This window comes from Chinchilla lanigera, unplaced genomic scaffold (genome assembly GCF_000276665.1).
Source record: "Chinchilla lanigera isolate Chin_1 unplaced genomic scaffold, ChiLan1.0 scaffold00017, whole genome shotgun sequence".
NCBI classification, from domain to species: domain Eukaryota; kingdom Metazoa; phylum Chordata; class Mammalia; order Rodentia; family Chinchillidae; genus Chinchilla; species Chinchilla lanigera.
In genome coordinates this window covers 17,081,799-17,108,581 of record NW_004955418.1, presented here as the reverse complement: position 1 = coordinate 17,108,581, position 26,783 = coordinate 17,081,799, and the positions used below count along the sequence as shown (strand labels likewise).

The following is a 26,783-nucleotide window of genomic DNA, read 5'->3' as shown; positions in this document are numbered from 1 at the left end:
CTAAAAACTTCCCTTATGGATTCCCCACCCCCTCCCAACCACCACCCATTGCCTTAAAAATTCACCATTGTATATAGAGCAATTCCTGCTTAGGAAACAAAAAATGCATGATGCAAGATCAAGGCGTAAACCTTGATTTGTTTCTTAAACGAGACATAAAACCAAGATTCAGACCAGGTAAGTGCTTAAGGGTCTATTTTCTCACTGGGAAGAAAATAAAGGAGTAGCAGTAAGAGAGCAAATTAGGTTCCTGGCTCCTCCAGCTCATTCTCCTAACCCCTTTGTTTCCTTTTGCTGAGCAGGGGTCGTCCTTTTCTTCCTGTCATTGCCAAACCCCAGACGAATCAGCTAGAAGACAGGCTGAACCTCCAGGAGCGCACCATAGCATTCCTCCTCGATCAAGCCTTCCGCATCAAGGAGGACATCTCTGACTGCCTCCAGGGGGCCCAAGGCTTTCAAAAGGAAGAGTCACTTGCCAGGAAGTTGCTAGAAAGCCACATCCAGACCATCACCAGCATCGTCAAAAAACTCAGCCAAAACATTGAGGTAGTTCCCGTTTCCAATATGTTGGCATCATTGTTTGACAAAGATTATCAACAACCAAAGTCAGCTTTCAACTGTAGGAATGTGTTGCTATTGTTTAAATTTAAATGATTTTAATTCACCTGCTCCCAAGGGAAACAGTTCAGTTTTTTGACAGCTCACTTATGACAAGAAGTACAAGAAACTTCTATTAAAAATATGTAATGTACATCTATCTTGTGACAGCAAAGATACCTTTAACATTATGTGAGACATTGTGCTAAGGTTCCTGTTATTCTGAATCACCAAGAGTCTATCACTGTAATGATTCCAAGCAAAGGTAGAGCTTCCCTAGTGCTGGTTCAGAGGCTCTTCACAACCTGACCTCAGGGACCTCTGACCCCATCTTTACCCCTTCCTTCAGTCATGTGGGCTTTCCAGCCATTCCTTGCTGTTACTCTGACTGGATCATCTTCCTTTAGCTGTTCCTATGAAATGTCCCTCATTTCCTCAGGTATCCACTCAAGTACCACCTTATAAGAGAGGATGCCCATCATACTCTGTAAAATAACATCCTCCCTCACTTTAAGGGAGCTTCAATCTCCCTTAAACTCTATTTTTAACCACAGCACTTATCACAATCTATAATAATCTGTATTTGTCTATTGTTTGTTTTTTTCCCCTTCTAAAATATACCCTGCATGAGGCAGGAACTTTGATTTACTACTGAACCCTACACCAGGCAATAACTGTGTATGATCTGTAGTCAGTACTCTGTTAATATTTCTTGAAGTAGATGATCTTGAAATAAAAATGAAGTTTTTGATCAAAAAAAGAAAATTCTTAGGATATGTCTAGATAAGCATATTTTGATTACAGTTCTCTAATATTTTGATGTATGTACATGGTACACCTCAGCTAACAATTTTCAACAAATGTTTTAGACAATGCACACTAGGAAACTGGTCAAAAACTTGCTCAGTGATGAAAACTGATGATGCCCTTGCACAGTACTTAACTTTCTCTAGTATACTAAATTGATTAAAAATCAAAATAAACAAACCAGAAAAGTAGACACCAATAAGGGAATTAACTCAGCAATGACTTGCTCATTAATTTGAATTTAAGGTCAAGGATATTTATGAATTAATTTTCTCCATGTATAGGGTCTGGCAGACCCCAAAATGCAATTGAGAGAATATAGAAAGTAAAAACCTCTTAAGGAAGACCTTTAAAGGTACTTTACTGGTGTTTAGCAAATATTCAATGTGACCAAGTATCGGGTTAAAAATATCCCTTAGTTATTGCGGGCTGATCAGGTCTATAATCATCCAAATGAGTGTAAAGTGAAGGCTAAATAAAAGAGGCAGATGGAATGATTTCAGGGCTCCAGGAGGATCAAAGTCCTCTCACAGAATTTGAGATTCTTTCAAGGCTAAGACCAAGACCTTCTCTGGGTGGCCCATATTTATTTAGTTATCAAAAGAAGAGAGGGGAGTACTCAAGAAGGGTGGAACCACTCAAGGACTTCTCCAAGTAAGGTATTAAATTAATCCGCAAAGGAGTGAGATGCCTGAGGCTACAGTCTTTATCTAGTTGAGATTGAATCCATGTGTCCTTGGCTGTGATCTTGTCATCCTTTGAGGCTTTGAGGCTTCATCTACCATTACAGACCTTAGTAGGGATTAGTGACTCACAGGGGTACACTTACTATGAGTCTGCAGCCCATTTCCAGACAAGCAGCCTATGCTTTGGACAGACTCATAAGTATATATGAAAAGCCAATTGGTTGATTTAAGTCCTGCTCAGGGCTGCTTCGTAGTGGTCTCCACCAACCAAAGTGTTTTCCAGGCACAACAAAATATAACCATGAAGATATCAAGGGGCAAACAGCTCCTTGCCTTTTGAGATGACTAATAAATCAATTATATATAGCTCTAGCTCCGAAATAAGATTCTGAGGTATGAGTTAAATCTTCTTGGTAGTTGGAAATACAACATTCTTATCAAAATGTTTCCAAGAATGTTCTGTGTTTTGATTTTGGTTGTTGTTACACAGCTGATCACATCTATCAAGATCTCTCCAGAGGTGCCCTTTGATTTGTGCTTTCCAATATATATTAGCTATCCTCTTAAACTACTCTTAATTAAGGTGGGAAATAGTTTCCAGGTCTCCAGTATCTTGCTGAGAGTTACTTGTCCTACAATAATTATTTTGGTTAGCTCTGAAAAAAATACAGACAAAACATTTTCCAGAAACTGGAACACCGAGATATTTGCAATCCTTGTACGCCTTTGACACAAATAAGAAAAAGGAGAGCTAGCTGGTCTGATTGCATGCAAAATTATATTTAAAATAATATGTTAAAGACTTTAGATAATGTTAAAGATTTGTGAAGTAGAAACTGTATGACTACCTTTAGTAAATAACTAAAATTAAAAGTAATAAGTACTTTTATAGACACATGGATGCTATTCAAATATTTTCAAAGAACCCAAACTTTTAACCCAGTCATTCCCCTTGCAAACTGGCCCCAAGATAAATCCAAATGTAACTGACACCTGACTTGGGTCCTTAAAAGGAATGGAGACAATTATTTTTAAATTTACCAAAATTGCAGCAGTTAAATTTATTGTTCCTTTCTAAAAAACAAATGATTTTTTTAAAGCGGGCAGTTCATTATAAGTTTCTAAATTAATTTATCTTTAACTCAAAAAATGAAAATGCTAGGTATAATATCACTTTCACTGTAGTTTTTTCCCTAATATAAAAAAACAATTCTTGTTCATTGAAATCGGTGTGGAAGTTCAGGAAGAAATTTTAAAACCTGGGAAAAATATTCTCTCAGTTCTACCACCAAACACCAGTATCTGTAAATCCCCATATATCTCCTCCTCCAGTTCTTGCAAATATTCCAATAAGGAGGGTGAGATTATTCTTGCAAGCACAATCATTAATGTAAAGGTACAATGAAAACTCTTTCATATGTCATTAAAAATTCATGATGTGGGACATGCACCATAAATTGCTTAATTATTCTCTAATGTTGAAACATCTTTCTGCATAAATATGTGTCTGCCTTTGGATTATTTCCATAATATATATTCTTAGAAGTGAAATTACTAGGGTATTAGTACTGTGCAAGTTCTTGATACACGGTGCCAAAATGATTTCCAGAAAGTTTATATACTTCATTTACACTTCCATTAGCATTATGTGAGAGTGCTTCTTTCCACTGGGCCTATGCCAGCATTAAGATTTGTTGTTTTAATCTCTTTTAATTTGATTGGATAGAAGTGAGATCTTTTTTTGTTGGAAGGCGACGAATTCATTTTTTAAAAGTGACTATGAAAATTTGTATTTCCTCTGCCAATAATCTGCCCATGTCTCTTGCCAATTTATCTTCTGGAGTTTTAGTACTTTTTAATTGCCATGGATTTGATGAGTTCTTTTGTATATTAAGGGTAATAACCAGTGGTATATTGATAAATGTTTAACAATCAGGCCGGGGATGTAGCTCAGTGGCACATGCACCTGCCTGGCAAGCACAAGGTCCCGAGTTTGATTCTCAGTACCAAAAAAAAAAAAAACAATCAGCAGTGCATTTTTTGAGAGGACCCTAGTTTGTAGTGTTTGCCCATTTCCATGGTATAACTATTCTTCCTCCATTATTTCAAATAACCAATACAACGACCCTGAACTCCAAAATGGAAAAATTAATGCACAATCAGCCCTCAGACACATACATATTCATTGCAGGTCACCAATGAAACTCTTGCCAATAATATTTGTTGTTCATGCATTTCCAGTGTACTTTTTATATCTTAATTGTGTTTACAGTGTTTTTCACAAGTCTTGTATGAACATTAATAAGTTATCTCATGACGTTGAAGATCAGAAAATTCTTTAGATATGAAATAATTTCTATCATTTATGCCTTAATTTGTGTGTGTGCATGTGTTCGTGGTTTTGGTGATTGAACCCAAGGCCTTGCCCTGGCTAAGCATACGCTCTGTCATGAACTACATTGTCAAAGCCTCTGGTTTAATTTTGATCTATACTTTTAGTCTATTTTTTCAAAAATCTATATTGAGACATCATGGCATGAGGTAAAGATCTAAATGTCTTCCACATAATCAGAGATCCTAATACCTTTTGTACAATTCGTAAGTCTTGTTCGTATCACCTTTCTTCCTTACAACCTCTTACCGGGGCTTTCTTTACAATATTACATTATGCTATAGGTCATTATTACATTACACTGAGCCCATTGGCAGTGCTACTACCCTAATTTAGTTATCTTTCTTCTAAAAAATGTTTCAGTATGTAGTAGATCAAGTTCCATTTCATCACTGTTCTTTACTAAAAAAAAAAAGAGGAAACATATATACAAAGAAAACCAAGCTCTTGCCAGTGTTATTGATATTTTACATCTTCAATTAATGCTTTATTTACTCTTAGATTGTCTCAATTGTTCAGTTTAACCATGAGAAAGATTTCTGTATTGTCTTTGAAATTCCTGTAATTCATCTGCTACAAAAATCCATTTTTACCTGGTAAAATTTGTAAGTCTACATTTAAACATAGTTCAAGCCTTTGTCAAATATAACAACTAAACTTGAATATTTCCAGATATCACAGATTTATGTTTTCCCGAGTTCCATACTCACATCTTTCTCGATAAATAAACATTTTTATGTGTCAGTACTTCACACCAGAATTTGTTGGAATGTCAAGTAAGACAAATCTTTTCTATGGATAGGCAGAATTTTTTAATTTTTAAATTAATATTTATAAATAGGTATAAAAAATTAAAAAACACTCTTCTCAGGACCATCCACCTGGTAGCATAAGAAAGTCAACTTTATTTCCAAAACATCATGAAGACATGACTCAAAGACAGAATCTGAGCACATATGTGCCATGAAATCTCTCCTGCTCTCTAAGAAATCTTTAGAAAAACCCTTTGCCTTATGTGTATCAGTTTGATTCAGATTCATTTATGTCCATTATGCTACGTACCTTGATTATGGTTCTGATCCAATCCCTAAAGGACCCTGCCTGATGCCATATTGAAAAATATTTTTCTAAATTTACCATTGATTGTGAAAAGTGTGAAAAGTTTTTACATCAGTGATAGTCAAATGGCAACTTAGGGCCATGTCAGCGCAATAAATATACTCTGTTTGGCCTATAGACTGTTTAAAGACTTTGATTTTTTTTTTACACTGAGAGACTTGCATAAAGCCTAGATTTCTATCGTTGAAAAAATTTTGCGATGTCATTCCCGCCTGGCCACACCCTGCTGAAATCAAGCCATTGCAGCCTCCTGCATACAACAGATCAGTTCTCTTTGAGGTGGGCCTCTTCCACTCGTTCATCTCATCAGCCTAACTACAAAATGCATTCACCTGCTTTAAATGTTTTATTATCATGCATCACAGGAAAATATGTAACAGGGATCTTGACTCTAAATTACAGATCTTGGAAGACCAAATAAGAGCTCGAGACCAGGCGGCCACAGGGACCAATATTGCAGTGCAGGATCTAAACATCAAACACCTGCAAGGAGTTGGAGACCTTCGGGGAAGAGTAGCCAGGTAAGGACGATCACAACTACCTCTTAGCCACTGGACTCTTATTTCCAAATAAATTTCATATTATAAAAAACAAGCTATCAACTTTACAGTACGCTAAACTAGTGGATGGTAGTTGAGAAAATGTCCCAAATAACTTTGAAAAGGCCAGGTGGGGTGGTGCACGCCTGTAATCCCAGCATTCGGTAGGCTGAGACATGAGGATCACTGTGAGTTTGAGGCCAACCTGGGCTACAAACTGAATTCAAGACCAGACTGAACTGCATAACAGAACCCTGTCTCAAAAAGACAAAAAGAAAAAAAAACAACAAACCTTTGAACGCCTTGAGCTACCTGTGGGACCCATGGGTTACTCAGGACGTCCACTTTGGTTCCACTGGCGGTGACCAGATTCTCTCTTTTTTTTTTTTTTTACATAAATTTATTTTATTCCAGTTTCTTGGACATTGACAATCCCACTATAAAGCTGATGGCACCCCTCTGTGTACAGAAGAATGACCCAGAACTAATCAGCACTTAGGACTGCTGATGGTACATGTTAGCACTGTATTTTATTGTCATAATAACTGACATCATAATAGGGAGAATCGCTTTGTCCTCCAATTTATAATGAATATACCTTGTGGCCTGTCATAATGAAACAATTACACATAACACTGAATTTAAACGATAGCTTTGTGATTTCATGAAGAAGCCACACCATGTAAGCCTCCACAGAAGTGAGAGTGCCAGTTGCTTCACGTTTGTGCTCATTTACTGGTTTATAAATGTTCTGAGTAAGGCCACTGATGGTGTCTATGACTGTAGGCCAAGGCAGGCTGACATACGTGGCAGAAACCTCGCCCAAACTACTGTTCGCACTAGATCTAATCTCACAAGCTTTTCTCCACCTTCTCTGTCCAAAGTTTCCACCCATTGGATGTCTTGAAGGTAAGATGAGTCTTCCTTTCTGCTTTGGGAGCCACTCAGCAGACGTAGAGTTGGCCATCCTGTGGCGTGTGTTCAGACAGGGCGCGGAGCCCCAGAAACAGTAGTCCCAGTACAGTGTGGGTGTGCAGGATCCCCGCTCTGGGGCCAGCCGCCCCTTCTCTCAGCTGTGCCCCCAACCCAGCGGGAGCCTGGGGTGAGCACGCAGAGCATCTGTACTGGGTCCTCAGGGAGCACTGCGAAGCGATGTTCCGGAACCCTGCCACTCCTGGGATGGTGGCAGCAGAGCTGTCTGCTGGACTCTGAGGCTCCCCCTCGCAGGGGTTTAATGGGGCCTGCCCTTTGCGTCTGTGCTAAGTGGAGAGCTGGCAGGGTGTCCATGAGGCTGCAGGGTCAGGGACAGGGAGCCCATGCTGGCTTAGGCTTGTCTGTTTGTTTGCCTTTGAGTTACAGGAAGACGTCAGTGTGCAGCTGGAGACCTGAACACACTCTCCACGTCACCAACGCAGGGCTTAAACCCAATGTAGGAAAAGTCAAATTTTTTTGCTTTAAAAAATTGGCTCCTGGCAATGTATTTTACAATTGTATCACAGAGAGGACTGTCGGCAAACCTGGAAAAGTGAGCCTTCCTTTCCTTCTCTACCATGATCTCTCCAGCGTGCTGAGCGTGGGCAGTGCTCCAGACAGCGAAGGATCAGAAGAGTGGAGGGTGGGATGCTGGGCCCCAGCAGGGACACCCACCTGGGGCCTCCAGCCAGGCCCCGCACCCGCCACCGCCGGCAGTGACCAGATTCTTGTCTTTACAGCCCACAGCTCCCCAAAGGCCAACATTCATACACAGACACCCTCTAATAATCACATATAAAATCCCCGCACGTGTCAAATTCTGATGAGTGAAATATACAAGGATTAGATGAGAGAAGACACAGAGATTGAGACAGGCGCTTGAAGCAACCCAGCCGAGAAGTAGCAAGCGAGTACACTAAGACCCTGAAGTCCAAAGCAGCAGCCCGGCAACACTGGGCCTGAATAAACATGGAAGGTGAGCAAAGACAGGGCGTCAAGGATAACTACTGAGGCTCCTGGCTTGGGACTGGAGCAGTGTGAAGTGCAGAGCCTTTCTGACAAGAAAAGGGAAGAGAATCAGAGGGCAGTGTTGTATTTGGTTCACACCTTGCTATTTATGAGAAGCCTGTAGGTTACGGAGCAGAATGGACAAGAAGTTCGAAGGTTTCTGGTTGCCCCACAACATATATAATCAGTGGCTCTGGGAAAGACTTTGCCGTTCTGAAGTCTGGCTTCATTCCTTTTTAAAATACTTTTTAGGAAGTAATATTTATGATTAAAAAAACTCTCATCAAAAAGAACTATCTGACCATCCAGAGACTAAATATAAAAGTTATTCATATTATGCATAACTATGAATATGTATAATTATAAAGTTTATTATACAATATTTATCACAAAGAGAATTTCATATCTGTGAGTTATAAAGGGAGATCACAAAATAAATACAAGTAAACCCAAAAGTGCACTTAGATATATTTTTGCAAGAAGATATTTTGAATGAAATATGACTTGGCTCAATTTGGTGGAGTGCTGATGACTCTCTCTTACTTTCTTCTTGTAATTCCTGTTTTGCATGCAAGACAAAAGAACAAATGGATTTAAAACAAGCAAGAAATTTGTGGATATACATTGAGATGTATCACCCTTTTTGCTCTGCCCTGATTTTTTTCATGTGTGTGAGGGGGAGGGTGCTGGGAGTAGAACCCAGAGCCTTAGACATAGCAAACACATGCTTTACCATTGATTACACCCCCCAGACCATATCTTTTTTACTTTTACTTTTTTTTATTTTATGGAAACAAGAGTCTGGCTACATGGCCCATGTTAGCATGGGACTTCCTGGGTTCCAGCAGTCCTCCTGCCTCAAACTCATCCACAGCCTCTCTGTCACTGCTGGCATGGGCCACTGCATGTGGCTTGCTCCAGTTTTTTATATAATCTTCATCTTTAGTCGTAAGCAGTGATTCTAGGACAAGGTCTCATTTTTCCTTGCAGTGTCTCTCCTCTTTTACGGAAAATTTCTGAAATCTATTTGGTAATCTGAGACAGAATCTGGGTAAAAGTCATGAGAGGTAAATTCACCCTTCCTTTCCTGTTTCTCTTCTGTGTTTTTGCCAAACAAATGACTAATGGGCCAGCGAAGGCATATTGATTACTGGCTTTCCACATCTAGTGACTTTAATTCCAATTAGAATTTCAGCATGGGTGAAATTAGGTTGATTATTTTAACATAATTCCTAGCAAACAGTCTTATGAGTCTTCATAAATCAGGCTCAATATTTTAACGATTACAATGTTCTTTGAATTTTACACCTTATTTTCTACCCTAGCACAGTGGTAGTTCAAAAACAAACACATCCAATGAGCTCAAGCGCTCAACACTGCCCAGCCTACCTTGCACCTCTCCTGTATTTGATAGATTGGTCTCAAGTGCAGGAAAGGGAAAGGCGGGGGATGCCAAGGGCACTGTACAGGTGGTTATCACAGTTTGTAGCAGAAGCCAGTGGAGGCCAGCCAGCAGGCCACTTTTGACTCTTTGGGACCAAGGCAAACCTGCATTTTTAAAAAGTGATAAATTGTGCTGATGTATGATTGAAAGTAAAAATCATGTCCTTTAAAGAAACCTAATGCTACTGTGGAAATCAGCAACTTTTGAAAAGTTAAGGGGATGCTTGCGGCTAGAGGGCAGGATGAAAGCATTTTACTCCACTTCTATCAATGGAGACAGCTCCATGCCAGCGGAAAATAAAAGAAGGAAAGCGAAAACTCAGGAAACACATTTGCCACAACTGCTAGCCACGAGCCAAGCACACTTTTCAAACACTGTGACGTTCAGACAGATACAGTCCTGCTCAGACCTTAAACATCATCACTTCCTCCAGATCAAGAGTTGTAATCCCAAGAGGCTTAGGCAAAATAATCATAATAAAGCACTATTTTAGGAGCTTGAGCGGGCCACAGGAGACCTAGGGAACATGGCTTCAGAGTCCAGTCGACAACACAGTACACTGCGGGGAGCAGCTGCAGATCCAACTGGTTCCTTCTTCATTTCCTTCCTTCAGACCCTTCCTCCTTGCCAGGACACACCTGAGAGAAACAAGCTGGAACACAACAGGCCAAGGAAGGAGAGGCCAGAGTGTCAGGACCGAGATGCTATGGCCTAATGTTCGCTGTGAGAATGTCCCCCTGTTATGGTTTTTGTCTGTGTGTCCCCCCAAAGTCTTCTGCGGCCCTGGGGCAGGCTATTAGAGTTTGAATATGGGTGTGAGAGCTGCACCCGCCCTGGAGTGGATAGTTTGCATATGTAAGGGAGAGGAAGAAGTGCTTGGGGCATTCCTCCCCCATTCCGCCCCGGTGTAAGTGAGTTGTTGCTTAGCTGTGGCTGCCGCCCTGAGATGCAGCCCTCTGCCACGTGCCACTCTGCCTTATAATCGCCAAGTACGGATTGAAACTTCCACGAACTGTAAGCGAAATAAACCTTTCCTTCCTTAATTTTGGGCGTCAGGTATTTTGTCCCAGCAGCGAGAAAAAAGTAACCAAGACACCCCCGTTTCCTAAGGGGACAATCAGGAGCAGTACCCTAACCCCAGACTTAAGGAGATGTATGTGATACTGAAAGCTCTCACACAGAATAGTCTCTAACATTTCTGGCTCACTTTTTGGACATTTCAGGCTTCACGTGGTCAGCTGCAGGGTGGAAGGGCTGGGCAGAGAAGAGCTGCTTGGGTCGCGGCAGCCGCAAAGTACAGAGAAAGCAAGGAACCAGGATGAAAGACCTTTTCAGGCCACGCCCCCTGTGACCTCTCCTCCTGCCAGACCCTCCTCCCAGCATCATATTTAGCTACAGCCGCCCCAGGATGCAGTTACTTTTCAAAAACCCCTCCTGGGGCTGCGGACGTAGCTCAGCGGCATGAGTGCCTGCCTGGAAAGTACAAAGCATAACAATGATCTTCACCAAGATACCTTTGAAGTATATGAGGTCAGACAGGTATTCTTAAGACTCTAACACCCCTGAGCTCTTCTTTCAAAATCTGGGTGGAAAACTCTGGCCAACCAAGGAATAAGCCAAAATTAAGGATCTCAGGAGGAAAAAAAAATCATAGTTTAAAGGACCTCTAAGAAACATAAGCTATAGATATAGAATGAAGACTCAGTGACTATAGGAATTGTTATAGAACACAATGCAAGTATCTCTACAATTTGACATTTAAAAAATAGCAAAATAGCAACCAAAACTATTGAAAGAACAAGCACTTAAATGTATTTATTTTGTCCGTTTTTGGCACATGGTCAACAGATGCTGTCTAAAGCTGAGATGGTAGTTGTAAAAATATAACAATTCCAATCTATGATAGTTTTTTATGACTTCATTTTATAGAAACAGGTCTCTTGCAGTGAAGAGATATAGTCTTCCCTCCACATATTTGACTTGTGTATCCACAGATTCAAGCAACCTAAGATGGAGACACTTCTCCTTGTTCCTAAAATAATTCCTAAACAATGTAGCTGTTTACATGACCTTAACACTCTATCAGGTTTTCAAGTAATTTGGCAATGATTTAAAGTATGTGAGAGGAAGTGCGTGGGTTACATACTACTACTATCCCATTTTATGTGAGGCATTGATGCGTCTGAGGATTTAGGTATCTGTAGGGGTAGAAAGGTTGTGGATTGTCCTAAAACCATTCCCTATCCACTTCCCCGTGGATACCAAGGAAGGGTTGTACATAAATAAATAAACACAGTTGTGTGCGTACGTGTGTGTGAATGTGGTGTATGTATTATCTTCACCAGAATGATAACCAAATATTAACAATATTTTTTCTGAGAGATGGGATTTGGGATGATGTTAACTCTCCTCTCCTCTCCTTTCTGTTCCTTGTAATTTTTGTAAGACTTTTTACAATGGATACATACTACTTTAACAGAGACAAAATCATCCTAAAGAAGAAGGCAGAGAGCTTCCTTTTGGAATATGGAGTCAGCTCTGAAAACCTGCTAATCGGTCCTTGACTCCCTCGTGTATGGGGTTGGGCTCTGGTGAGGGAGATGGGAATGAATACCTGGTAACTCTCAAGATGAGTTAATAAACAGCAGCGGCTCATCTTGTGTGACTCCTCCGTCTGCGCCAGGGACTGACTCAAGGCTTTGCATTCGTTGCCTCCTTCCATCCTGAAACACCTTCATGAAGTCACAGTGGTCAGGCAGCCACCAGGGTTTTGAGGGCTGAGCGCGCCCCACCGCGGGAGCCCTAGCCACACAGTAGCCCTCGCATCTGGCGCACCCTGGAGGGTGTGGTGGACAAACCGTGCCGCTGTGCGGTGACCTCAGTATCTTCATCCCTTTTGCCTCAGATCAAGAAAACTGAAACTCAGAGATGTTAAGGAACTTGCCCCAGACCAGAAACCTGGGATGCTGCAGAGACAAGTCTCAAAGCCTGGTGTCCGTGACCCCAGAGGCCAGATTCTTAACGGCTGCCTTCACTGCACAGACCAGCTGGCCTGGGGGTGGGGAGAAAAGTTGGGATGGAAGGAGGTGACGGGACGTGGTGGTAGCAATAGCCACTTCTGCGTCTTTGGGAGTCTTAAAATGGACATACGGACATTCCAATTAGTCGACAAACAGGGATATTGTTCCCACAATGGCAGTGTCTACACACACGTGTAGAATGACTTTCAACCTTGACTTGTGTGCACTGCAGCTTGTAGTCATTCTTAATCAGGTTGGCTCCTAATTTCCGCCCTCCTCCCGAGCTACCAGTAACCCTTCAGGGGCATCTCAGGCAAAGCTAGCAACTGTGCTCACCTTTGGTTCAACTTATGAACCAAAAATCCTAAGGGAAAAACAATCAATTCTGGATCCTAACAAGTACAGATAGTCATAAAACAAACAATACTTACAGCACTTAGCACGACAACGTGAAAATGTGGTTCCCCATAAATATTATCTGATGACAGTCAACGCAGTTATTTCACAAAATGGCAATTACCAACGGGGTGCCTGATAATTCCGATATGCGAAGACACATCCTGCAGTGCTGTCTTCCGTGCAAACGTGAGCATTTACTGTAACTGGTCATTAATGCCATACCTGCTGGCTCCCTAGGGAGGCCTCGGGCAATGGTAAGGGGTCAGCTTGTGTAGTTTTCCTCCCTGATATACTGGGAAGCTGATTACTCTTCAGTTCAGCTCCATCTCACCAGAGTTCCTTCCATAAAATGTCAAATGCCACCCGGGAACCAAAGCTTCATTCCTACTTGAGTGTAAATTGTTTCTGTCTAAGGTAAGATAATAACTGACTGAGATCACTTGAGGAACAGGAGTTCTGGGCTAGGAGGGCGATAAATGTTTTATTTTATGGATTGGAAGACTTTCTTAGGGTGGGACAACTTTTCTAGCTAAAGGAGAACTTGCAGCCTGGAGGCAAAGGAAGGGAAATGGATTCAGAACATAATATAGAAAAGGAAAAATGATCAATTTTGTCTGGCGACAGCAGTAGGGTAAATTCTCAAAGACATCACAATCCACTAATGCTCTTATGACTGAGTTCATATAATTCCCAAAATGTGAAATTCCCCCCAGTGTACCCCAGTGTCCTCATGGGCACCAACTCGGTGTTCTGGTTTGGGCCAGTGTACCTAACCTGGTTTCTCTCATCATTAACAGAAAAAAAGTGAAGCAAGAGATCCCTGTATGTGCTTCTATATCTACAAACACATTATTCAAAGGGCTGGAGAAGTTCTACCATTAAAAGAACATACAGACCCTAGTATAGTAATAAAAATGTTATAAGCTTATGGGTCTCACACACATTTCCCTCTTGGCGCTAGGTGTGATTCAAGCATTGTGAAGCTCTCTGGAGACATCCACATCATCAGGCACGAGCACCGTCAAATTGAGAAAGCAATTCAAGAGCTCGTGTCTGCCCTAGAAACTGTGTCCAAAAACGTGGATATGAAGGTAACTGGAAATAGACAGGACTCTTATGTGTTACTGCCAGAAGCAAGATCATTATAGCTTATTCAGAAGTCCAGTCCGGTGGTCATTTTTTCAAAGAACACCTTCCTTCAAAAGGGCTTTAATAAGACAGCTCATTCATATATACCATCAGTGCAGTCAGCTCAGTCCACAGTATTTAATCAGTGCTCCTCTAGTCCAGCCCCACTGCCTTTTGTAAGCATAGCCTCTTTGATTCCACCATTCCCATGGTGGTTTCCTTACCCTCTGACTGCCCCTCAAATCCCTGTGGAATCGGGGATTATAAGAAAGGGAATTTCCCAAGGGAGCTATTGTTTTTAAAGATCCAACATTAATACAAGTATTATGTTCTGTCCCTATTTGAAAACACTGCAATGGGTTATATCTCTTACAAAAAACATGGAAGTCCTTTGGCCTGGACTTTAAAGGCCATCTCTTCACTGGCCCCTGCTGATGGCCTGTGCTTTCTGGCCCATTCTTTATACCCAGTGACACTGACCTAGTCATAAGTACATAGCTGATGGTAAATTTGGATGTTTCTTTTGATAGGCGATATTCTCATTTTCATCTTCTAAGTAAATTGTAATTGCAGCAAGGATTTGTTCTTTAATACTCATCTTAGTCTAGATTCTTCAGAAACAAATGCCTAAGAAAGTAGAAGAGTGAGAGATTTACTGAAGCAAAAATCTATGAGGAGAAATGGGGAAGGAGGTGGATGAGACAGAGATCCTCCAGATTGGGACACGGGTCTGATTCCTGTGAAAATGACAGGGAAGAAAGGCTTGAGCTATTAGGCCAGAGAGCATTTATCAAGCTCCTTGGGCAAACTTGAGATATGAGGCCCTGGCTGGAGATGCCACGGGAAGAGACTGTGGACTCACAAGGATGTATTTTGAGCCATTGGCCAGTTCCAGCCCTTGCAACAGACACCGGAGGCATGCTTTCATGTGAAACACTAGAAATGATAAAGTGCTTTCTTTTATCTCAAGTGGTTGAATTTTTTTGTTTCTTCCTATGTACTTTTCTTATTATTTTCTACTTTCATGGGGTAAGAGTCATGGCCTACGCTTTTCCTGTGCTGGGTGATTGTTTGAGATTCTTTTATAGTCCTGTTACTTAGTTGTTGCAGATGTTTGTGGGTGCTGGAAAAGAATGAGTGCTGGGTACTTGTAAGTTACATGGTTTGGTACATAAATCCATTAAATAAAATTAATATTTTCACACCTTCCTACATCTTTGTATTTTACTTATTCAACCACTAAGGAATAAAAAAAAGTCATTTAAAATTAGCAAAATACCTTCTGCGTTTATCCTAAAAAGCTGCTGCTCCTTAGTTTAGGTATAGGAAATAAGGTTCCAAGTTCTTCATTTTTCATTGTGCATTTGCTGTTCATCTGTACAAACTGTCACCTTTGTTCTACTCTTTAATACATTTTGTCATGAGTAACATTTTATCTAACATTAATATTGCTCTGCCTGCTTTCTCCTCCTTTGCCGCTGCCAGGTATAGAGGCAGAGGCTAAATGCTTATTATTTTGTCCAGTGTTTCTGCCTTTACTGTGTTCTAAGTGTACCTCCTGCAGCCCACCATTCAGGAGCCATCAATTGCTGCCGGTATCTATTCAAACCTTTCCATTATTCACCTTCTCCTTATTAAGCAAACTCTGATTGCATTAAATGCCCACTTCCTTTCATGTGATCATCTGGTGTGGAGTGGTTTTGTTTGGCCAAAGCCAATCATGTTGTTTTATTCTCCTTAACAGTGGTTAGTTAGACAAAATTATGTGTTGCGGTTCTGCATCTATATTTTAATCCAGTTCCTGTACCTCATGGAATTTTTCAATGTGCTGGCAGTACAAAAGGCACTCATACTTATAGTTCCACAACTGAAACTTGACTTTCCCTGTCTTCATATGCCCTATGTCATTCACTTGTGATTCGTCTGTGGTCATGTCAGAACGCTACCTGGAAATGGCTAAGGCCAAATCTTAATGCCAGTCAGAGCCTGATTGTGTCTTTAAACATTTATTCCCTAAGTATTTGTTGAGTGTTTACCATTAGTGACCTAATGTTCACTAAGAACATAGGGGTGAGGAGATAAAATGGCTTATCTTGTAACTGGGGAGGCAAAAAGCAAAGAAATAATCAAATTACATTAATAAGTAAAATAATGGTGTTAGTCTTTTTTGTTACATCATTAGGTAGCCTATTATCTAAAAGAATATTACAGATGGTGGATTGGAACCCTCCCTATTATTTTTTACTTGAAAATAGTGACTCCATCTGTGAATCATGTTCATTTGAAGAAATTACTTTCAAAAGCAAACGTGCTTTCAAGTCTGTTCCTAGCTCCTTTAGGAATTAAGTGTAATTGATATGACTGATTGCGGTTTTGCTCACACACAGAAAAGCTCCTTTTATACTTTGATTAGGTGACACAGCTCTTCGGAAAGATAGAGGCTTCCACCTCTGAGCAAACCGCAAATTTAAAGATGGTCCAGGGAGATTATCGCCATGAAATGAATCTTTTGGAATTCAAGTAAGTGAATGTAAGATTTTTAATTCTGTTAAATGTATCCCAAAGACTTTTGCCTAAGGAAAGCTCTAGCATTAACTAAAAATCTCTCTCAGGAATTTGAGCCTGGCTAAGCAATAAGGTACCAAACAGATGCAAGGAATATTCTACACTAAAGTAACATCCAGTATTCATAAAAGAATAAATATAAATATTAATTTTGTCTCTCACTTTGTTAGCATAATATCTCAACTAATTGGCATACACATGCTAGCCCCGTAAATTTGCTACCAATTTTATATTAAAAAGCCTCAATGAAAAGCACCATGGATATAAACTGATTCCTCAAGATTATCGAATATGTTTCAAAACAATTTTAATTTACAAGCTTTTCCTTTAAGATTTCCACAAAATTTCTCTACTCACTCCTTTACATCATGTTGTTTTAAAAACTGGTCCTTATCCCATTTTATGCTGAATTTTTCTTTACTCAGTGGAGTAAAGGAGATAAATCTCCCCAACGTTCAAATTATTGCCCCTTCCCTTTTTTCAAATCTCTCCTATTTAAATGACCACCAAGCCCTGTGATCGTGGTACAGGCAAAGAAAATGCTAGTCCCTTGGAAGATGTGACCTTACTGCCCTAGGCCTTCCCTTTTTCTCCTCTGTGTTGTACACCATTTGGTTTAACGCCTTGGTTACCTCCAGGGTTCTGATAATATTCTGCTTCTCTATTTTCCCTATTTCTACTGCATTTTACTAAATCTGAGCCATTGATATAAGGTGTACCGCTGTATTTGCACACGTCAACACATGAAGCTAACAAAGCACAGCATGCCCTCACTTTAACACCTTCTTTGGACATAATAAAATAGAAAATGTGTGTATCCTAAAAACTGGCAAAAAGCATGAGTGATCACTAAACCTTGGAGAAGTGGATGTCTTGGGGAAACAGAGATCTACCTTCTCCATACCCTGAGAACGCATTCTTTTTCTAGATTCTTAAATTCTAGGACAATGAGAATGCTTGTGTGGTGCTTTATCGAATCTTTTTAGCTTGGAATTAAGACAAAGAAACATAACCAAAGGAAAAGGAGACGAGTAAATGGTTCCTGTAAGTACAGTCAAGAATTCATTTCCTTGGGAAGAGATGGGATTTATAATCCAAAATGAGAGACTGCATTACAAAGACAAGTTACATTAACCAGTACAGAAAATGGAAACATGAAATATTTTGGGATGCAGGGCTGATCACCTTAGTGATGACACTTATTTTTTCAGTCTTTAGTACCATGGGAAACTGGCTGACAGATGAATCAGTCACCAACATAGATAAGGATCAGCGCATTTCTGTAACAGTGTTACCTGTGTCTTTTCTCACTTTAAGTATGAATTCCTAAAATTTCAGCAATACTGCAGTAGATAACAGTGAATCCATACCTTATATTTTCTTTAGACAAATAATTATGGGCACAATAATTTTGTTACAAAATTGACTCTTCCCTACTTAAATTTTCTCCAATTTTTTAAAGAGGTAACGTGTACTTAATGTAACAAAATAAAACAAAAATGAATGAAAAGGTCAACATTTCAGCTTCATAATGTAACCAATGCTAACAGCACAAATGTATCTTTCCACGCTTTTTTCTTGTTAATAGGAACATTTAACAATAAGGAGATATATAGATATATATATAGATATATATAGATATATATATGTAAAACAGGTTTTAAGAACAAATCATATATATTACTCAATAATTTGCTTTTTATCCATTTTATCCTGCATATTCTTCAAACTCATAGAATATTAACCTAACATTATTTTTCACAGCTACATAATATTGTAACATACACATGTGCCATGATTCCATTTATCTTATTGTTGAATAGCTAATTTTCAGCTTATGACCACTGCAATCAAAAACTTATGTTATGTATCCTTAGATTCCAGTGCTCTTATTTCTATAGCAAAATTCTAGGTCAAAGGGTATATGCGTTTGTTGGGTTTTTAATAAACTTATTTCTTCAAATGTTATAACTGTGTATGCAGAGGGCTTTCTATACATTCTTACCAACACTGGATTTGCTCCCTTTTTAATATTTGCCAGTTAAAGGATGAAGAATAGCTTGTGTTTTAATTTGCTTTCTTCTCACTATTTGACTTTCCTTTTCCAGGAATCACCTGTTTTTATCACTTGTCAAGCTTTGTGCTGGGATTTTAAAAGTCATGTTTTACCAGTTTGTAGGATCCTTCACAATAGGGCTACTAATCCTTTGACGGAAATATGGATTATGAACATCATTTTACACAAAGGGAAAAGCTCTGTAGAACAGAACATTTCCATTTTAACCTATGTTAGACTTCAGCTTTTAGCAAGGTTGTCTTTGAACAAGTAATTCCACAATGCTAAAAATGTATGAAACATGCTCGCTTTGGCAGCACATACACTAAAAATGCACATAAGTCACTACTAATGTAAGAATTCTGAGGCACGTATAAACATAAAAAGTAAAGTGGATTTGCTCTTCTTTTTCTAAAAGTACAACTGTCTCCGAACGAAGGGAGTAACTTCAACAGAAGCATTTTAGTGACATTAAAGGTTAAGCTTAAATAAGCAATTTTTCCATTTAGAAAATTCAACAAATTCAACTTTAGTTGTCAACTAAGCTTATGTTGTATATTGACCTTAGATGCCCTAGACCATATTGTCTTGGTTTTCTGGGGGTTTCCAGTGAATTCCTAGAACGTTGACCTCAATCAAGAGAGCAGACAAAGGAAATGTGCACTGGAGCCCTCTGTGAAGCTTCCTCCTTCCAGAAGAGTCTCAGATGTAATGGTCTAAGCCAACAACTTAGCGCTTATATAACAAAAGTCCTGGCGATCATGAAATACAGGCATCTCTTAGTAAGAGTTTGGCAGGATTAGCACCTGCCAGTCACTCCCTACATAGTTCTTAACAGAAATTTATTTCTAAAAAGAGAAAAGTACTTAGTCACTGAAGCAAATGCACAGACTCAACTCTTATCACACAACTTTGAAAATGTTACCACAGTAGGAAGTCAAAGACTATCTAAGACAGGACTTTGTCTCATTCATATTTGTATCCTTAAATAGAAGCTGACATAGTGAATAGTGACTTTTTGAGCACCTAAGATATACGTTTTGTTTTGGAATGTTCCAAGACACAATCCCAGGCACACACAGTTGAAAAGAAAATATAGGTAAGTGAAAAGCAAAACACAAGCAAAGTCAAAATAAACACAGTGTTAACTGAGACAGATCAGTAGACAAAAATAATATCATAATTGTCACTTAAAAATGCAGACCAGTAACTAAATCCTCACTGTGTTCACTGCACATTGTCCTGAGGGTGTTATCCCCATTTTAAAGATGAGAACATCTATAATCATTAACATTAAGGAATCTGCCCAATTCACACAGCTAGAAAGTATCTGACCCCAAAACTTGTTTTTATTGGCCCACAATGCCTTCATCATAGGATCCAATCTATTAATAAATAAACTGAGCTATAGAAATTTAGAGAATGGAAAGATTATATTTGCTTGGGTGACCAGGAAATTGACGATGATGGTATTGGGATTTAAGTTCATGTGCAACTTGGAATGAAAAAGAAATACATCTCCGTACGAGAGTGGAGTTAGGACTGCTTTGTTACTAGTTTCACTAATTAGAAATCACAGAACATTAATAAGATACTAGTTAAGAGTGTTGTACCTATAGTCATAAACTTGGTAGAAAAATAATATTTCTTGTAATTAATTTCTTGCTGCTGATATGAAGCTTAAAATCTTAGACTCAATCACCAAAAATAGCAAATGATCTGTCTTAAGCACTTTTTCAAATGTAACTACAAGAAATGAAAATGTCATCTATGTTCCTTAGTTCATTAGAGGTCACTAATTAGTTTTGTACATTGCTTTTCAAAGCCACTGTCTAAACTCTTAAGAGCATGCCAGCAGTAACAATGTCCAAGAATTCAACACTGTCATCTTTTTAAAACTGCATTCAATAGACCGTTCCATGCAGGACCCTGGTTTGGGAACATAGGTGACCTGGTGAGCTGGCTTAGGGTGGAGCTAGGTCCTCACTGTGTGTTCCCACAGTCACAGTCTTTGACTGAAGCCCACACCCCATTCCCTGTTCAGGATCCACTGTGTCTGTAGTTTCCAATTAACTTTTCCTTTCCTCTTTGTAACTCCCCTCCTTAAAATTGTCTTTGGTGTGTGCTTGAGCCTGATTCTGTCGATATAAAATTTTTTTTTTTTTTTTTGGTTTTTCCCCGGTACCGGGAACTGAACTCACGACCTTGCGCTTGCCAGGCAGGCGCTTTGCCGCTGAGCTAAATCCCCCGCCCTTATATAAAATTTTAAAAGGAAAGAAAAAACAAACACTACATTATCCTATGGAGTCTCTGGCCATAATTTAAAAGTCCGATTTTGTGTTTTGAGAAAACTGAAATAAAAAGCCATCTATTTATCTCTCTCTCTCTCTCTGTTTACTCTCTATTTTTAATAGAAATACTCCTCCACTCAATGGAAATAGAGGTTTGACAACTACACTGTGTCATCTGAGACAAATTCATCCTGTTTTAACTGCAAGTTCTATAATTGACGGACTTAAGGAAAATCATGTCCATTTTGCTAGGAAAAAAATCTCAGCAATGAAAACACTTAATCTTTATTTTATCCTTTTTATCTTTCTAGGAGAATGCTTTTTAAAATTCTTTCATATTTTAATAAATTACCACCAGACTTTTGATTGTTTATAGGAAAGTAGAGCTCCAATTGCAGGCAAACCTTATAATAAAAGGCTCATAAATAGTAATTCATTTTTATGGCTTTAATTTCAGAATTTCAATTACTGATTTGTATTTCCAGAGATGTTACTTAGGTACATTTAGTGGTTCCTTGGTTTTCAGAGGGATGCTGCTAGTGTTTAAGAATAAGAAAGTAAATAGTCAACATTTATTATACAGTAAAAGGGAGTGCCGAAGGCAGGATTCTCAGCTGTAAGACTATCTCTTGATTGTCTGGGGACTTACTGTCCCCCTTAACCATGAAAATTAATTAAAACTTCCACTAGATGTGGGAGAAGGAAGACAAAAATCAAAGCAGAGAATATTTCTAAATAGCTACACAAGTTCATGTTATATGTTAAATGGCCCTAATGAAAGACACTTGAAGAGAAAGAGTGACCCATCTGTTGATACTTATTAATGGAGCACTTACTAGATTGCAGCAATGAACAAAGAAAAACCCTACTTTCACAGAGCTTAAGTTGTACTGGAGGAGATAGCACACAATTTAGCATATGTCAGAGGGTGGTAACCACTTTGAAGACAAATAAAATGAGGTGATAAAGGAAGTCACATAGGAGAAAGGGTCCTTTTCAGGGTAGTCAAAAAGAGATCTCTGTGCTGGGTGGTGTTTGAGCGTAAATGTGAATGAAATGAGACTGGAGTCAGTGGCTCTTCTGCAGAAGGGCCTTCCGGATAGAGGCAGCATCGGCTCCAGGGAGGTTGACCGCTAACTGCTGGAGGACCCAGGAGACGCAGCAGTTGTTAACCAGTTGCCAGGTGCATGGGAATCAGGACTAGAGAAAGGACAGAAACAGGAGTCAGCTTCATCTTCCTCAACCTTGAGGCACCTGTCTCAATCAAAATATGCTTTCTACGCTGTAAAAATCCCTCTTGTCCAAAATAATGTGAGGACGCAGAGGGGATGAAGATCAGAATTTAGCTGATCTTCCAATATATAACTATTGGAAACAAAATGACTTTTCCCACTCTTGGCTTTCATCATGTAAATCAAGGTTTCTCAACTTCAGCATTATTGATCTTCGGGCTGGTTTTCAAAAATGGTATTGGAGTGCTGGCTTCAGCAGCATATATACTAAAAATGGTATTGGAGCCAGGGGAGTGGCACACACCTGTAATCCCAGCATTTGAGAGGTTGAAGCAGGAGGATCGCCTTAAGTTTGAGGCCAGCTTAAACTACATAGCAAGACTCTGTCTCGTAAATAAAATAAAATGGTATTGGAGACTGAACTCAGGGCCATCTCACTGAGCTCCATCTCCTGCCTTTTTTATTTTGAGACAGAGTGGCTCAGCTTTGTGGTCTTCCTGCCTCAGCCTCCCAAGTGTTGGAGTAACAGTTGTATGACATCACATCAGGCTGTAGCTAGATAATTCTTTCTTGTGGAACTGTTCTTTGCATTGTAGGATGTCTAGAAGCATCCCTGGTGTCTTCCCATAGAAGCCAGGAGCATGTCCCCAAACAACCCAAACTGTCTCTGTGTGTTACCAGATGTCTTCAGGAAGGGGGCAAATTGCCCTCAGTTGAAATAAAGGTGGAAGTGACCGTATGGCACTTGTATTATTATAAGACCAAACACTTTTTCAGGAGAGGTAGGTGCATACAATATATGTCCACCCTGTCTTCAGCTACTCTCAGTGATAAATAGCACTGACTAAATTCTCAGTGTATATTTTTGCCTGAAAACACAGAGCACTTATTACTTTAATTGTAAATGCCACACACTGTAATGCAATGTGAATATTTTCAGTGACAAATAAGCATTACCCTGCAATCTGAATCATGAGTCCGCATCCTTATGTCTGTCAGTCACTTCAGGTATAGATTTCCCTTCTGTCCCCAGCCACTGCACAGTGCCTTTTTAGATGGATGGTATGTTTCCAACCCCTTTAATCTCTATCCACTCCTCTTAGTTCTCTGTGACTCAGTGGTACATCATCTTGATGCCAGCAGTCTCTTCCTGCACCTCCGTTCTATGTTTTGCTCCACATGAGTAATTCAGCATCTTTCTAAGAACATTTATACCCCATCACTACCAAAAACATTCACTCTCAGAGACTCATTCGTGGTGAATGAGGATTTAACTGAAGATTTCACCTGAGACAGCGACCACTAAAGTCCCCCTCAGACAGGGCATTCCCAAGGTCCTTCTGGGGTGCTCTGTGCTCCCCACCACCACCTCTGACTCTGCTTCCCGGACAGTGCAGGTCCTCTGCGCCCCAGTCCCTCTCCCAGCCTCATACTGGCCTGTGCAGGGAGAGGACTGCACACTACCACCCAGTGCAAGTCTGCTGTGGCTGTGTGTGGTTTTTACACTTTTGGATAATCTTTTTCGTAAACAGATTGCCTGACATGTAAATGTTCTCTGAAAGGTAAAGCGTCCGTGCATACACATTGATGAGAAGGCGGCCACATTTGTCTGTGCGCGTCTGTCTGCAGCTGCTCTCCACTGCAATACAATGGTGAGAGGTTCCCACAAAGACCAGGAGGCCCACAGAGCTTAATGCATCTACAAGCCAGCCTTTTACAGAGAGCAGTTTGGTAACCCCTACCCTAGAGTGATACGCCCCACTCCACGTCACTGGTCTCTGTTTTACCTCCACACACAAGGAGCCCTGCAACCGGAGAGGAACGCGGCGCCGATGGCACATGCATCCCTGTGTGGGATGCTACCTGCAGGCTGAGGTGTACCTGTGACTGTGTGTGTAGGTATTTAGGGTACACAGAGAGGTGTGGTTAGCAACGGGCCTGAACTCAAGCCTCAGACAGAACCCCAGGGTCATTCCCTTTCTCCCCCACCCCACCACATAAGCACTTGGCTAAACACATCCAGCCTCATCTTCCTGCGGTCTTTTTAACACTAAATTTTATATTATGCTTAAATCTACTTATTAAAGCAGATCAAAACATCTTTCCTTAGATTTAACTCTCTTTCGAATAATTTTTATGAAGAAATTGAGAACAATCAAAAATGGATCGAAAACCAGCTTATCAAACATAGACAAGACCTCCTGGCCCACATAAATGATTGTCTGAAGGTCCTGCAGGAGAAACTGGTAAGGAGCTCTGTTATTTCACAAAGTTCATCCGCCCGGTCTTTGTCTGGGTGTTAGCTGTGGGTAAAGGTCTGGGAGGCCTCCCTTCAACACTTACAGTAATCTTTAGTGCATTACAACTTAAATTTTTAGCACTGCAAAAGGAATACAGCAACTTGTCTTCTGGTCCTATTTGCTACTCCCCGGCTCTGCAAACCTGCATGTCTCTCCTTCTACCAAAATTGCCTGAAGAAGATTTTTAACAATACAGATTCTTACCCAAACCTCGGTAGCCAGCTTTCTGGAATTTTCCAATGGGACTAGGTGCTTCTAGACAAGCTCCTTGGATGATGCTTACACATGAGGAAAGCTTAGGAACTTCTGCCCAAACAAGTAACTTAACCTCTCTGGAGATCTGCTTGTAGATCACAAGTTTTCCAGATCAGACCATGTAAAGAAAGCCCCAAGCGCCATCAGTGTGGTCAGTGACTACCAGTTACCCTGGAGATTCAAATATGTCTTGAGAACTTCAGTAGAGGAGCTGTAGGTAGCTTGTGTATGTCTTCAGCCCCCACCTGAGTTTGCAAATAACTAAGTAGGGTAGAACCAAGAGCTGGAGACAAACGTAAGAGTTACACTAACAGACAAGGATTTCTGCGCAGCCAGATCTGCAGCTATCAAGTGGGCTTGCTAGTTCTTCACCCCCAAATTAGGGAAATTCCTCTATCAGCTTCAGGCAATGCTAGGTAACTTTGGGGGCCTCCCTGAAGGCAGAAGCCCCCAGCAAGGACAGGAGACCGGGATCCACCATTCCTGAGGCAGGAAGGGCCAGAGAGAAGCAAAGGAGCTGTGCTAGTCATGGTCAGTTTCCGCTCCCAAATTCCCTGTGGGGAGAAGAGAGGAGAATTAGCCTAAGGCTGCCTCTGCATCCCCACCTCACTGCCTAGCAGAATCATCCCAAGAACTTTCAAACTGTACAAATTCCTGAGCTCCATCATAAACCAATTATGTCAGAATTTCTGGAGGGGAATCTGATCCAGGGAACTGCAATAAATAGCTGGCATGGAGAGTCACTATACTTAGCTGAGTGTATCCACGTGGACCTAGGGAGCTCTAGGAAATAAGAACTTCTAACACTTAGGAGCATGTCCATGGAACCCAGGGAAGGGACTAAGACATCTTCCTTTGCTACACTTCTGTAAACGCAACTACAGTTGCAAACCCTCAGAGCATCTCAGCAAGACTACAGTCCTCTCCCTCCATAACATGTAGAATTTTACAAACTACAGACAAGCAGGGTCAGAGGAATGAATTCTTCCAACTTGTGAGCACAATTTTTGGGTACAAGGGATCTTGCTTTGAATTTTCAGACTGCACGGAATAATAAACATGCTAAGAACATTTTCTCCAAGCTGAAATATAAATGCATGTAATTTTTCCTCTTTACAGAGTTTTATCCCATGATTTCTTTCCTAGGAAAAGTCAACAGAGAAAACAGAAGGGAAAATGCTGCAACTTTCAAGCAAGTTAGAGAATTTCATCAACTCACAGAAACAGAAAACAGAACTAAACAAAATAAAGCATCTAGAAAATAAATTGTCCAAAAGAATGAACCAAATGGAAAAGCAGATCTGGAGTGAATTAGAAAAAATGCAGAATGAGTATCAATCAGGTAAGCAGTTACTTTTCATTAAATGAAGAACATCTGTCCTTTCTTATCTGATTTCTCAGAATTTTTTTTTTTTGAGGAATCAATCTTGTCATTGGTAATATCACTATGTATTTTTCCTGGCTTCCCTAGATCTACTATAGGTTGTCAGCATACCTCTGTGGTAAGTCAACTTTCTTCGTTCACCCTGGGCAATGTCATAAACTTGCCACTTCTGGGAGATATTTTTTTTCAATCTCAAGAGTCTTGAACCATAGAATTGTTCAACGTGCAAAATCCTAGAGATCACTTAGACCTGACTTTGGGGTACATTATGAAATTAGATTCTCAATCAAATGCCCCTCTCACTGAACTACAGGTAATGACCCTAGACAGATGTCAGACTGGAAACTTGACCTTTAAAAGTAAGGAAGAGAGATGAATTAGCAAAGTCCAGTGTAATAACTGCTTTTCTTCTTAAGAAGCTAACAGCAGCAGTGTCAAGCTGAGCTAACATCAAAGAGGATTAATTTGAAAGACTCATCTAATTTGTCAAAGGGAAGGACATGCCGAAGGTGCTGCGGAGAAGCCATCTGCCTGTGGTCACAATTCTGAGGGAATTATCAGGAATTAAGGGCTTCCTTTTTTAGACAGA

At 40.2% G+C, this 26,783-nt stretch overlaps 1 protein-coding gene across 4 annotated transcripts in view; it reads left to right on the top strand.

Moving 5' to 3' along the window:
* Fam81b (family with sequence similarity 81, member B) overlaps positions 1 to 26,783 on the top strand; it is a 46,723-nt gene that overhangs the window by 18,287 nt on the left and 1,653 nt on the right. For all 4 annotated transcript variants that reach the window (XM_013513076.1, XM_013513074.1, XM_013513075.1 and 1 more), the window contains 6 exons: positions 303 to 546; positions 6,004 to 6,122; positions 13,945 to 14,074; positions 16,525 to 16,631; positions 24,366 to 24,501; positions 25,957 to 26,152. In XM_013513076.1, the coding sequence (XP_013368530.1) occupies positions 303 to 546; positions 6,004 to 6,122; positions 13,945 to 14,074; positions 16,525 to 16,631; positions 24,366 to 24,501; positions 25,957 to 26,152 (932 nt within the window). The remainder of the gene's footprint in view (positions 1 to 302; positions 547 to 6,003; positions 6,123 to 13,944; positions 14,075 to 16,524; positions 16,632 to 24,365; positions 24,502 to 25,956; positions 26,153 to 26,783) is intronic.